This window comes from Cariama cristata, unplaced genomic scaffold (genome assembly GCF_000690535.1).
Source record: "Cariama cristata isolate BGI_N322 unplaced genomic scaffold, ASM69053v1 scaffold10913, whole genome shotgun sequence".
Classification (NCBI taxonomy): Eukaryota; Metazoa; Chordata; class Aves; order Cariamiformes; family Cariamidae; genus Cariama; species Cariama cristata.
The window spans coordinates 44,699-57,114 of NW_009607875.1; the positions used below are offsets into that span (position 1 = coordinate 44,699).

The 12,416-nt window shown below is 34.9% G+C and overlaps 1 protein-coding gene across 1 annotated transcript in view; it reads left to right on the top strand.

Moving 5' to 3' along the window:
* Positions 1-12,416, top strand: part of LOC104159092 (E3 ubiquitin-protein ligase MYCBP2-like) — a gene marked incomplete at both ends in the record, with an annotated part of 91,874 nt that overhangs the window by 21,434 nt on the left and 58,024 nt on the right. The window contains 4 exon segments of the mRNA XM_009696910.1: positions 668-826; positions 1,576-1,780; positions 2,497-2,642; positions 4,733-4,834. Of these exon segments, the coding sequence (XP_009695212.1) occupies positions 668-826; positions 1,576-1,780; positions 2,497-2,642; positions 4,733-4,834 (612 nt within the window).

Genomic DNA, 12,416 nt, shown 5'->3' on the forward strand with positions numbered 1-12,416 from the left:
AGTCTGGAAGACTTTAGCCTGTGGAAATGATGTTTGTGTGTTTCTTACTCTCCTAATAAATTCCTGAATTTCTGCTGATTCAGCCACATATGACAGAAAGATAGAAAGAGAAGATAGTTTCCTTAAGTTCTGTAAAAATATATGTCAGCACTAGTGACAAATACCCAAAAGAATTGTTCCACTAAGGAGGAAAAAAAAATAAAATTGTTTTATTAATCTGACACTAGAAGATCACACAGGGAAAAGTTGCAGAAATGAGACATGTTTTGTTATGAACAAAGGCTGCAGGAAACCAGGCCTTATAAGTTTCTCTGCTCACAAGACAGCCTGTTTTGAATTTGCAGGTGATCCAGTACATCTCAATTCAAATAAAATATTAAAGAAATAAACTCCAATAGTGTTATGACTCCTTTAGAATTGTTTTTCAGAGCAAGTGATTTGCAGCAGAGTTTAGTTTGGTTTTGGCTTTCCTTTCTTTGCAGGACAAATGGCCTAGACCTAATTCTCCTTTCACTTCTTATTCTAGCACTTGTTTTTTATATCTGCTGTTTTTCTCTCTTGCTGTTAATTTAAAAATTGTCAGTATCCACTAGCAATTTTGTTATATCGCTGGTTTCCTTCTCAGGTAGAAGTACAATTTGCCACTCAACTGTTTTATATCTTACAGGTTTAGTAACAGATTTGAAAGGCCATTTTGTGACTCAAGTAGCCATGGGCAAAGCTCACACCTGTGTATTAATGAAGAATGGAGAAGTTTGGACATTTGGTGTAAATAATAAAGGACAGTGTGGACGAGACACAGGCTCCATGAGCCAGGGAGGAAAAGGTGAGGAGCCTAGATTTTTCCTTTTGTTTTGTGTGCTGGAAAATATCACAAGTGAAAACACAGCTAAGCATTTTACCATAGAATATAATTCCAATACTAAAGCTTAAGTACATGCAACATGCTTAAAAAACCCTCACAGGTATGGATGCTTTCACTTCAACTGTCGGGTATTTGGTGTTCTGTACATACTAATAAATTTAGTTATGTTAAAAAAAAACTCAGTTACTTTAGTTGATGAAAAAGCTTTTCTTTAAAAAGAAAGGAATAAAACCAAACCTCATCACTCCTTGTCTTACTGCATGCCATTGTCCTAGTAAGAAAAAAATTTTCTACCTTTCCTTGTTTGCATTCAGTCTTGGGGCTGTTGTTTGCCTGAACAGGGCATGAATGCAAGTCTACATCTTTCTCCACACAGCTGAATGTTTCTGTTACTCCTAAGTATAGGTATGAAAAATCATACCTATTCACCTTTGCCAGATTGAAATATTTTATATGTGACAAGTAAATGACCTGTTACTTGTATACTGAATATAAAGGTTTCATTTCCCTTTTAATTGTGAAACCTAACAATATACCCCAGCCCATGCTCAGAGAGGTTTCAGAAGTGTCATTGTGCTGGCTGAGCATGCAAATCAGGCATGCCTAGTCATTCCATTTAAAATCTGACCTACGAGTGTTCTTCAGAGCTTTCTCAGTAGCCACTGTTGACCTTAGAAAACAGCTATTTCTTCTTTCAATATCTTAATTAGGTTTTGGAGTTGAAAACATGGCAACAGCAATGGATGAAGACCTAGAAGAGGAACTGGATGAAAAAGATGAAAAGTCCATGATGTGTCCTCCAGGCATGCATAAGTGGAAGCTGGAGCAGTGTATGGTGTGCACTGTATGTGGAGATTGCACAGGCTATGGAGCTAGCTGTGTTAGTAGTGGGCGGCCTGACAGAGTACCTGGAGGGTAAGGAAACGTATGGAAGTATACTTACTATAGTGTGTTGAATGGCTAAAACCCATGTTGAATGTAAACTGAGTTGATGAGTTCTTAAACTTCAATCTCAGGTAAAATTGTATCTAAAAAGAGTCTGTGCTTTTAAAATCAGAAGTAGATTAAAATTTTTGTAAATAGGTTGTGATGGTTGCATGTGATTTAGTTCTAAATGCATTTTTTTTACATTTCTTTAGCATATAGTTCTTTACTAGAAGCTGTTGAATACAAACACCAATATAATCTGTATCTTGACAGAGCTGCTAGCTTTGGGATAACCTTTCTTTGTCCTATGATGGAAGTTTTTTTTTGTCTTGCTGTTCCAGTTGCTTTTATCTGTTACTTCAGGGTTGAGCTGCATAAGGGGCCACTGCTTTACATATTGCCATTACTATTTCTCCTGCATTGCACGTGCTCATTGTTTCTTTGTTGATGTTTTCAAGTGGTGTATGTTTCATTAAATGAGGAAAGTTAATGCTGAGAAGTCAGTTCGGATATGTACAGTTAGTGCATTCACCCCGGCGCCATGCGACAACAGCTAGGATTGAAGCTAGCTATACTTTCTGTTTATCTCAGGAAAAATTACATGTCCACAAATATATCAAACTGTTAATATACGTTTTAATTACCAAGGCATCAATAATGCACAAAAATAAAAGATAGTCATAAAGCAACTCTGTTTGCTGCAGGATCTGTGGCTGTGGCTCAGGTGAGTCGGGTTGCGCTGTATGTGGCTGCTGTAAGGCGTGTGCTAGAGAACTGGACGGCCAGGAAGCAAGGCAAAGAGGGATCCTTGATGCTGTAAAAGAGATGATACCTTTAGATCTCTTGCTTGGTAAGTGATAAGAAATTAGCAAGATGGCTTTTAATTTTCTTTCTTACTGCACTTTTTTTTCCCCCCTGTCAGTATATCTGTTTATACTCTTTAATAAATTCAGTCCAACTGCTGACTTTTGAAACTTGAATTGGAATAACAGGTTAGTTTTGAAATAGGTTTGTTCTTTTCAGTTAATATTTCCGTCAATATTTCTTTGTATGATAGAAACTTGGCTCTTAGATAATACAGTTCTTTCTTTCCAATCAAATTACTGAACTGTTAGACTTACACAACAGTTTTAGTATGATACTGTTAAGATGGATAAAATGTTGCTTATCAGGCAGATTTATTTATTGGTGATATAGCAAAGTGAGATCATTCTGCAAATGAAGTATTTTAAACTTGCCCTTACTATAGACATGTGTGCCATTTTAACCTGTGCGGTTATGGTACTACAAAGTTGTTCTTGTCCTTTTTTGATAGCCTGAAAATTTTTGTATAATCTTTTTATCAGGGTGTTTTTGCAGTCACATAAAAGATGGAGAATATTGTTTCTTGAAAACTTTTTTCTTTTTTCTCTTAGAAATTTTCAGAGAGAAAGAGCTGCCAGGAATGTGGAAATTACTTTTAAAAAAACCCCAAAGCACCTCCCACCCCAGCCCCCCTCCCCAAAAATACCCACCTTAGGGGAAAAAATGGGTTTTGAATAGTTATGGTTATGATATTGGAAAATACCATTTGGGATCTTGCTTTATAAGATCTGTAATGACAGCATTTTTTATATTGTATTCTCTGTACTTACAACTGGGCAATTACAGGATTTCAGAGATCAGACTTTCCTGCCTTACCTTTTTTCTATATATTTAGATTTACATAGAACCCTTAATCTCATATGAATTTATGCATATACTATCTGGTATATAAAAGGACAAAAAAAATAATCAGATGCATGACTTAAACTTGTGAGGTGTATAAATATTTTATTGGGGTTGGGGAATAGTAATAATAGAAAATTATATGCTATACTTTGAGTGTGGGATCTTTTTTCCCCCAAGAAAAAGTCAAATACAAACTAGAAGTGGTTCTTTTGATAAGTTAACACTAAGGACCCCAAATAACCTCACTGTGCAGTCCTGATACTTCCATACAGATATTTCTAAATATAATTTGCTGGTATATGGCGATCACAGAAGTGGATTTATACTGATGGTGAATGTGGCAGCAGCAGCTCTGCTTCACAGCTCTATTCTCATGCATGACCAAGGAGGAGTTATGGTTTTTGTGCTAACCTGTGCTTTGCTAACTCCTCTCCTAGCAGGACAGACAACAGCTCTTGATGCTGTGTTGGGCTTGGCATAGTTTGAGGTGAGGGCCTTGACCACATTTGTCTGGAGACAAGTGACAGTGCTTCCAGGTGGAGTTTTTGTTTGATATTGGGAGCAAAGTATATTGTTTTTTAGGTTGTTGCAATTTCCTGAAAAAAAATTGGAAAAAGAAAGTGCTTATAGTAGTTTTATTGTTGCGTTCATTCAAGTCATGTATTCTGTTTAAAAAAGTGCTTATCCATTTGTTTAAAATTCCTGTTAAATTAGCTAGTTTGGTAAATAAATCAGATTTATATACAGTCGTATATGTGCATTAAAGTAATTGCATGCTTCTTAGTAAGCACAGAGCATATAGTGGTAAAGCATTCTTAGACTAAAAAAATACCTCATCTATTTAAAATGTTTTAAAAATACAAGCAGTTTTATGCTTCTCTTAATAATAATCCTTTCTGAAAATTTTTGGGGGAAAATTGAGATACCATGACAACACATAACTAAATGTAAATATGTACGTGCCTAATAGAAAGAAAGTACTAAATACTATTCAGTGATGTTGGAATTGTGACAGATTCATGAAAACCAGGAAATTCAGAGATAAAGCCTAAAACTGTTCTCCAAATGTACTCAACTCCTTTCTTTGTTTCTAAGTATTGTCAGAGCCATGTAAAGAGCAGATAGTAAGTAGGCTTCAGTTTTCATTTACTTAACATCTTGTAGAGTTTATTTCCATCACAACAATTTTTAAAGATAGTTTTACATATTTTATTTTCTTAATCTATGTAGCTGTCCCTGTTCCTGGAGTTAATATTGAAGAACACCTTCAGTTACGGCAAGAAGAAAAGCGGCAGCGTGTAAATAGGAGACATAGATTGGAAGAAGGAAGAGGTAAGTGACTTTCTTATTGATGAGAGGCTTGAATAGTTTAAGCAAGCTGCTTAGTCTATTTTGTGAGAATGGAAAGTAATTAGTTTTGCTCCAGTAAACCAATACAGTAATCAAACAAAAATCAGAACCTAAATAGCTAGCTTATGTTACATACATTTTTGGAAAATTGTGGAAAATCTATATGTTTAACAAAGTCTGCTCATAAGGATCAGAATTTTAATGGTGAAAAGTAGCATTTTATATCACTTTTATATAGTCAATTTTAATTTTTTGCTGTTTCCTAGTTGAATAAGGGGGGGTTAATGTAGGTGCTAAAACATTTTTTATTTGAAGAGTTTATGTGCCTGTTTATTTGAAGAGTTGAAAAGACTGCAAGCCTGTCCAGTGCTAGTTACCTATAATATGAATTATTTAGTTATTATTATAAATTATTGGATTTCTGTTGTATAATAGTAAGCAGAATTTCTTGTTTTATAAAATGAACTTTTTAATATTTGAATAGCATGAAAAAATTGACACAGTGACTGAATTAAAAATCAAAACATTGTGCAGTATCTACTTTGGGAATTATTGTTGATTTTCCAGGCACACAATATTGTATCTTAACAGATTTTCAGTACTCTTCCTGGTTTAGAATACCTCAGTGTCTTAATCTGGTAAATAATTAAAATTGAGACATTTAGACTGATGTAAATCGTAATATTTTAAAGCAGCATGATGATGTGGTTGGTAAAATTATTGTGTGTTAAGAAGAGGAGCAACGTTGTTAGAATGTTACGCTCTTCAAGTTCCTGCTGTGTTAGTAAATATAATTTTGATTCTTCTTTTAGAAATTAGGTATTGTTTTTACTCAAATACAAAATGCACATTGTGATCAAACTTAGTTCCTAGACTCCATGCCAGTGAACCTTGTGGGGCAAATTGTGGTTTTATTTCACTTCCATGTAAGAAATTACTGGTCTTACCACAAATAAGGAGCAACAAGGAAGAGAAAGCTTATCGTTTCCTATACATGTGCAAAAGGATGGAATATTTCATTTTCTTTGAATCTTTTTGGTTAATTTTAGCTGTGAGGTGGAGAAGGGAAGCCTTTTTTCTTCCTTTGTCTAGGCCATATTGGAGCTGCATTGCATACTGCTGGCAAATACTAGGTACAGCTAACAAGTGTTTTCTCTTAAATCCTCATTGAATGCCTGGATATTATTAAGAGCTGTGGCTGTTCAGCCCAGAAAGGTAATGAAGATGGGGGAGAGAAAAAAAAGAGCAGCAGAGAAGAAACATTTCAGTTTGCTTCCATTTCTGTGGTTAGAAGTAGCGCCAGAGCAGCTTACCCCTTTTGTGTGCCATCTGTCTCTTTATTTAAAAAAAAAAAAAAAAAAAAGTTTTGGGTCTAACAGAGTCTCAGGTGATCAGTATCAGGAATGTGTTGTTATTGTTGGTTTGATAGATGTAGAGAGACTGTAGCTAAAAAAATATTGCTGGCCAACTTATTGCACACATTGATATTCTCTATCAAAAGAACACTGAAATTCCATATCCTTGTGGCTACTGGAAGTAGTGGGTATGTCTAGCTGGAAGGGTTGGAGATGAGTCTCCTGTTCCAGTTCGGAATGACTTATGTGATAAAGCTGAGAATAGTATTTCACAAATACTTCAAGATCTTTATTTACGTAATCAGGTGTGAAAAATTGATTTGATAATCAATCTTGATCTATATAATCAGATGAAAAAGTTGGAGTTTTGTTGCTTCTCCATCCAAATGCTGCAGTTTTCACTCAGTTGTTGGGGAGAATAGCACTATTCTTGAGAACTCTTATAATGCGCTGCTTTTTTCAAGAACATTTAAATAATGTCGATTTTCATTTTACTGTGCAAAAGGTTTTGCAACCTGAAAAAACTTAGTTACACTAATGTTAAAAAGAATAAGCAGACTACTTAGTTTTCACAAAAAGTTTTAGTGTTTGTGCATATGTAACTGAACAGATTGTTGCTAATGAAATAGCTGTTTAGAGATTCAAAGAAAGGTTTCAACCTTTCACTTCTCTCAAAACATTGGTTAGTCAGTTCAAGGCCAGATTAGCTCTGATAGGGTCTTTCCTTCCAGTACACAGTGTTTTGTTTGTCAGGATTGTGATTTCTGGGTTGTAGTGTGTTAATGTGTGGCTTTTGTTCTTTTATGCCAGATCAGTGAGAAACAAAGCATGTGTAGTTTTTGATAGTCAGGAATAGGATCCATTACTGAATGTTGCTGATCAGTCTTTAGTTACAATTGGTGACCTTTATTTAATACAAATATTTTTCAGTAGATCTTGAATGTCTTATAAACAAGAGGACTGTGAAAGCTTTTTAAGTAAATATACAAATATTTCATTCCTAAAACAAGCAAGCCAACAAAACAAACAAAAAATCACAAAGAGAGAGGCACTCATTTGCCCACTGAATGTGTTGAAATAGGAGTGAAGTTTAGGACAGAGGTGTAAGAGCACAAGTGCTGGAAATATACTGGTTTCCACACTGTGGGTTTTTAAGTGGTTTATTTGTTTGTGCTTCTTTACGTAAGCTCCAAATTTAGTCCTGTTGCAGTGACCTCTGATTTAAAAAATATGTTCCAGTGGCCCTCTTGAATTAAGGGAGAAAGTGATGATTGTGTCTACAGGTGTGACAATCATTTAACTCTTTCACGAGGTCAGTTGTGGTCTCTTGTATGGAAGAAGAGTATGCTCATCTTTATTTGCATTTTTCTGCAAATATGAAGCATGAATTTCAATATTCTGGGAAGAAGTAGTTGTCATTAATAACTACAATATCAATGACCTAGTTAAATGTTACTATATTTTCAATCAAGAGCAATTAATTCTCAAACATCTTCCAAGTCAAAGTAGCCTGTTGTAAGGGACCTGTATATATGCTGTACAGCAGCACCGCGCTGAGTGGTAAGTAACCAGAAATTTTAGGTGCTTATGCTGAAGATTTCTCTGTTTCTTATCTTAAAATGAGTCAGATGAGTCAGAAATGAGCAGATTAGACTACACTTGCTATGATAGAATTGTAACCAGTAAATCATTTTTAGGTTTAGAATCAGTTATTCATGTTGTTTCACTGAAAGAAATTTTATTTTAGTCACAAATTAGACCCTTAAAATTAACAGTGGAGAAAAGTGTTTCAGTTTGGGATAATAAGTCTATTATTTCAAAAAACTTAAGAGTCTTAATATTGGTTTCTTTCCTCTTTTCAGTACAAGCACATACAGTGTGTTCAGGTGACCAGTTTTGCTGCTTTTCTGTGACAATGGTAAAGCTACTTCACTCAGCTGCTGCTTTCTGCTTCTAGCTTAATGGCTGTGAGAAAAGCAGTGGAGAGGAGTCAAAACCAGTTCCACATTTTTGAGTCTGGTGTCTGACCTTTTGAGAAATAAAGCTAGCTGTATTCATCACAGCTTCTATGCTAAATCGTAATATCTCAACACAGTTATTGATGGATATTTCTAAGGTTTTCACTGTCTCTGTTCTGGTGAGAAGTGAAGGAGCTGATGTACCATATGAAGAAAAGTTTGTTGTTTTTCAAGCTGGTTTAGGGCTTGATGGGAGTAGTGGGAGGTGAGTGTAGAAGTAGTTGAGCTTTATTGTTTTCTGTGGTGATGAGGACGTGTTGTATGTTACAATGTTCTGAAAGTGGTTGGATTATTTTTCCTTTCCTGTGAAACACCGATTTTTTTTTTTAGTCTTGGTAGCATTAAATTATGCCTTAATGGATTACAGAAATCCCTGGGCCACATTGTACAATTTATGTAATGAATCTAAGATTACCATTTATTGAGTTAGCTAATCTTGAAAGCTGTTCCTGTGACTTTTTCAGGTTGGTATTTAAAGTAATAGATTTTAGAAGTAGTCAAATATTTCAATTTATCACTTAAAGATAATTCTCTTTTTTTTCAGAAGGCTATGAGAATGTGAAAATAAGTTTTTAAACAAACTGTATTTAACTTATGAGCTAAAAAATATAGAAACAGCTCTTAATATGGTGATAATAAATGGTCTCGTGCTTCACTGGTATTTCACTAATTCTCTTTCTCAGCCTATAATGTAAAAACCTTTAGATGATCATTACTGAGATACAGATTTGGTGTGTAATTAACCAAGATTTAGTTTTTGATGCCCTTATAGAAAGGGAAAATTATTTTCCATCGATCTTACTCTACTTGGAACAACAAAAGAACCCACAAGAGAATGGTTAATTTTAGTCAAAGCTACCATGTTTTGAGACAATATTGTCTGAGGCTGCCTATATTTGGGCAATTTTTTTATTTTTCTGAAGTGTAACTGATTCCGTTAATTCGGTGATTATTTTTACCCTGGTAGGCTGAGTATCATATAAACCTGTTGAACTTCCACCCAAGCGACTATGAGCTTGGAATCAGTTTGTCAGTAACACTAGTTTCTGTTCATTACTGAACATATACCTAAATGTACAGCAAAACTACCTATTCAAATACAGTATTTTTCATTAAATATTAGTGCAGCTTCTTTCTATAGTCTTAGTTAAATATTTGTTTTGATGCTTTCGGGACCTGGAAGTTATATTTGTTTCGAAGTTCTTTAAACAAACTAAAACCAATTAAAAAGGAAAATCAAGACTTTTTACTTGAAACAATATGAAACCCATACATGACTTTCAGTTTAAGAATGCTTTCAAGAGAAAACTGTAAGTTTTTGTCCTTAATGACCAGCAGGTATGGTTCTGTGAAATTACATTGTGGTACTTGATTTTGTAACTACTCTCTGAAAGAGGTGATTATTGTTAATAAAACTGATTTTTAAAGTAGAAATATTTATATTTCTATTACAGTTTTAGAACTCAGATTTGCAATAGACTTAATGAGAACAGTTCTGGTTTATATTTACTGTTTTAATTTACCTTATATGTTCATATACAGAAATGCATCTGTCACATTTATTTAACAATATATACAATGTCAAGTATTTGGAAGGGAGAAAGTGTCAAAATTAAGATTATCATAACTCTTACTTCTATCTCATTCTCTATCAACCCCAAATTGCCCTGTATGCTTGTATTGGCTTGCCTGTGTCTCTTTTTCTCCTATAAAACGCTCTAATAATTTTTCTTCTAAATCTGGTTTGTACAATTTAAATGTCAGTAGAAAAGAGGTTTAAGAATACCGGGAGAAGCGTGTATCCTGTTTTTATTTTCCGTGTTTTGAACAAAAGAAGCAAACTGCAATTAACCTTAGTGCCTGCACAACACAGTGACATTCTCCATGAATATTTCTGCCATAATAATAAATTGCTACTCATAGTCTGAAAAATACAGTTTTAAAGAACATTCATCTTAACTACTATCCCTGCCTCATAGGAATATTAGGTTTTGTTTCCCTTAAGGCTATAGAGGTTGGATGTTATCTCGGTATAATGTTTTCCACTTTTAGTGGAACTGAAACTAAGCATTTGTCCCCAATTTCATTTTCTGAAATGTTTTTCTTTAAAATTTACCACCTGTTGACCTGTTAGATAACTATTTTTCTATGTTAGGGTTTTGCCTCCCTGTTGTATTATTTAAAAAATAAACACCAAAACCTATCTGTTTTTTTCTCTTACAAGTATTCAAGACACCAAAAATAGGTTTTTACAACAGAAAGTACCATCCCTTTCCCGTGCAACCTTAATTTATACTGCTTGTGTGTGTTCCTCATGATACAATCTTCAATTGTGTGGTCATGTGCCATTTCTTCAGGTAGCCTGCTACGTTCAGTGCACTGGTGTAGAAGTCATCATTTGAGATCATTGATTTCAGTCTTCTGTAATCACAGCTTGCCAAATAGCATTTGTTTAGGGAAAGGTACTAGAAGAAATCAAAATATGTGTAATATAAATTCAAATCAAATAGTAAACTCTGATAGTTCTGCTTAAGTGCTTAGATGGCCAAGAATGAAAAAGCACATAAGTGAATGTTGGGTGATATATATATTAACTGTGTACATTTTCCTGTAGTCCACTGCATTATTTATTAAATGCATTGTATTTTGCTAGAAAATGAAATTATTTCTGTGGATAAATATTTTTTTCCTTTACGCTCTTAATTCACTGCCAGACAAAGTCCATTTTCAAAGGCCTGAATCCTGCAGGACCAAGGAAAAAAAGCTAATCTTGACGTTTCCTAGGCTAGGGATGTTTAACCTCACAGCTCAACTATGGAAAAACATCCTCTAAAAATTAAAGGGAGGGAGTGAATGTCATTTTGCATCATACAGCAACTGAATTAAAATAGCAGCACTGTAGTCTAACGCTGACTCTTCTTTGCTTATCTCTGTAACTTGAGCTACTAAAATAATTGAGGATAGTAATAGGTTGTTATTCCCCATGTAGATCTATGTTAGAGGCTTCTAGAAGAGTTTTTCAGATAATACTCTGCAGGCATTTTTTAACAAAGTAAAGGAAGTGTCTAATGCATGGCTGAACTGTTCCACCAGAATAATTTGTAATACCTAAACTCTGCTCCCTTTGTACAGGCAACCTCAGATATAAGCAGGGAGCAGATATGGTCTGCATGAATTGTTGTATTGTTTTGTTTCCTGTGATGTTATTTTGGAGGGAGAGGAGGTACTTTACATCTTGCCAGCAGGAGTGAACATGCAGGCATCACAATATAATCAAAATGTAGATATTTCCTATCATATCATGACCGTGTTACAGATTTAGCATGCATAAAAAGCCAAAGAGGATGACAGACTTGCATTACATGGATTGGATACAAATTATTATGAAATGGAGATGTATTGCATTTAACTTTATTTTGGATTCAGGTTCTTTACATAATAGGTGGGAATGTAAAATATATAGGAATATCCAGAAACAAAGATAAATCCTGCTTTGGTCAGAAGGTTAGATACTGTTACAGAATTGTCATCTTGACTAGAGGAGTGTAATTCAGACGAGCGGCTTGGCAGCTGAAGGCAGCTGTGTGCTGACACCATGCTGGAGCTGACAGCCTTTTATGCTTCCTAAACATTCCCTGTCTCCTAAATCTCCTGTAGTTTTTTTACTCACCCTAACATACTTCACTTCGTTCTCTCCTCCTGAAATTCTCTCTTTTTTTGACATCTTTACTCTTAGCACTGAAATGCCAAAGGCCGCCTCTCCTGGGCTGTTTGTTGTGCAGGCATTTTCTGGAACTTCAGAATTTTTTGCCAAAGTTATCTCGAGATCACTTCTTCTGTTTGATCACCCAGAATATCATAGATCCACGTGCTTCAGGCTGCACTCTTTACAGTCCTTGCATCTCTTTTTGCAATTTTTCTAATCTGAGTTTCACTTTTGTCATATTGTCCTGTCCATTCTCTATTTCTTGGGCTTTTCATTTCATTAGGAACTTCTCAGTAAGCAAGTCCCATTACTTTTTTCTTTTTCTTATTTTCTGCTGTTCTTCATCCAGCTTTCCTCTGTATCTTTTGTCGTTCAAACATTTTTTAGCTTTCATAATCTGCTTGTCATCCGTCTCTCTCCCCTTTCTTGCCTTTTCCTGGTGTGCCTCAGTATATTCTTCAGTATCTCCCCTCCAACCTGGAAAG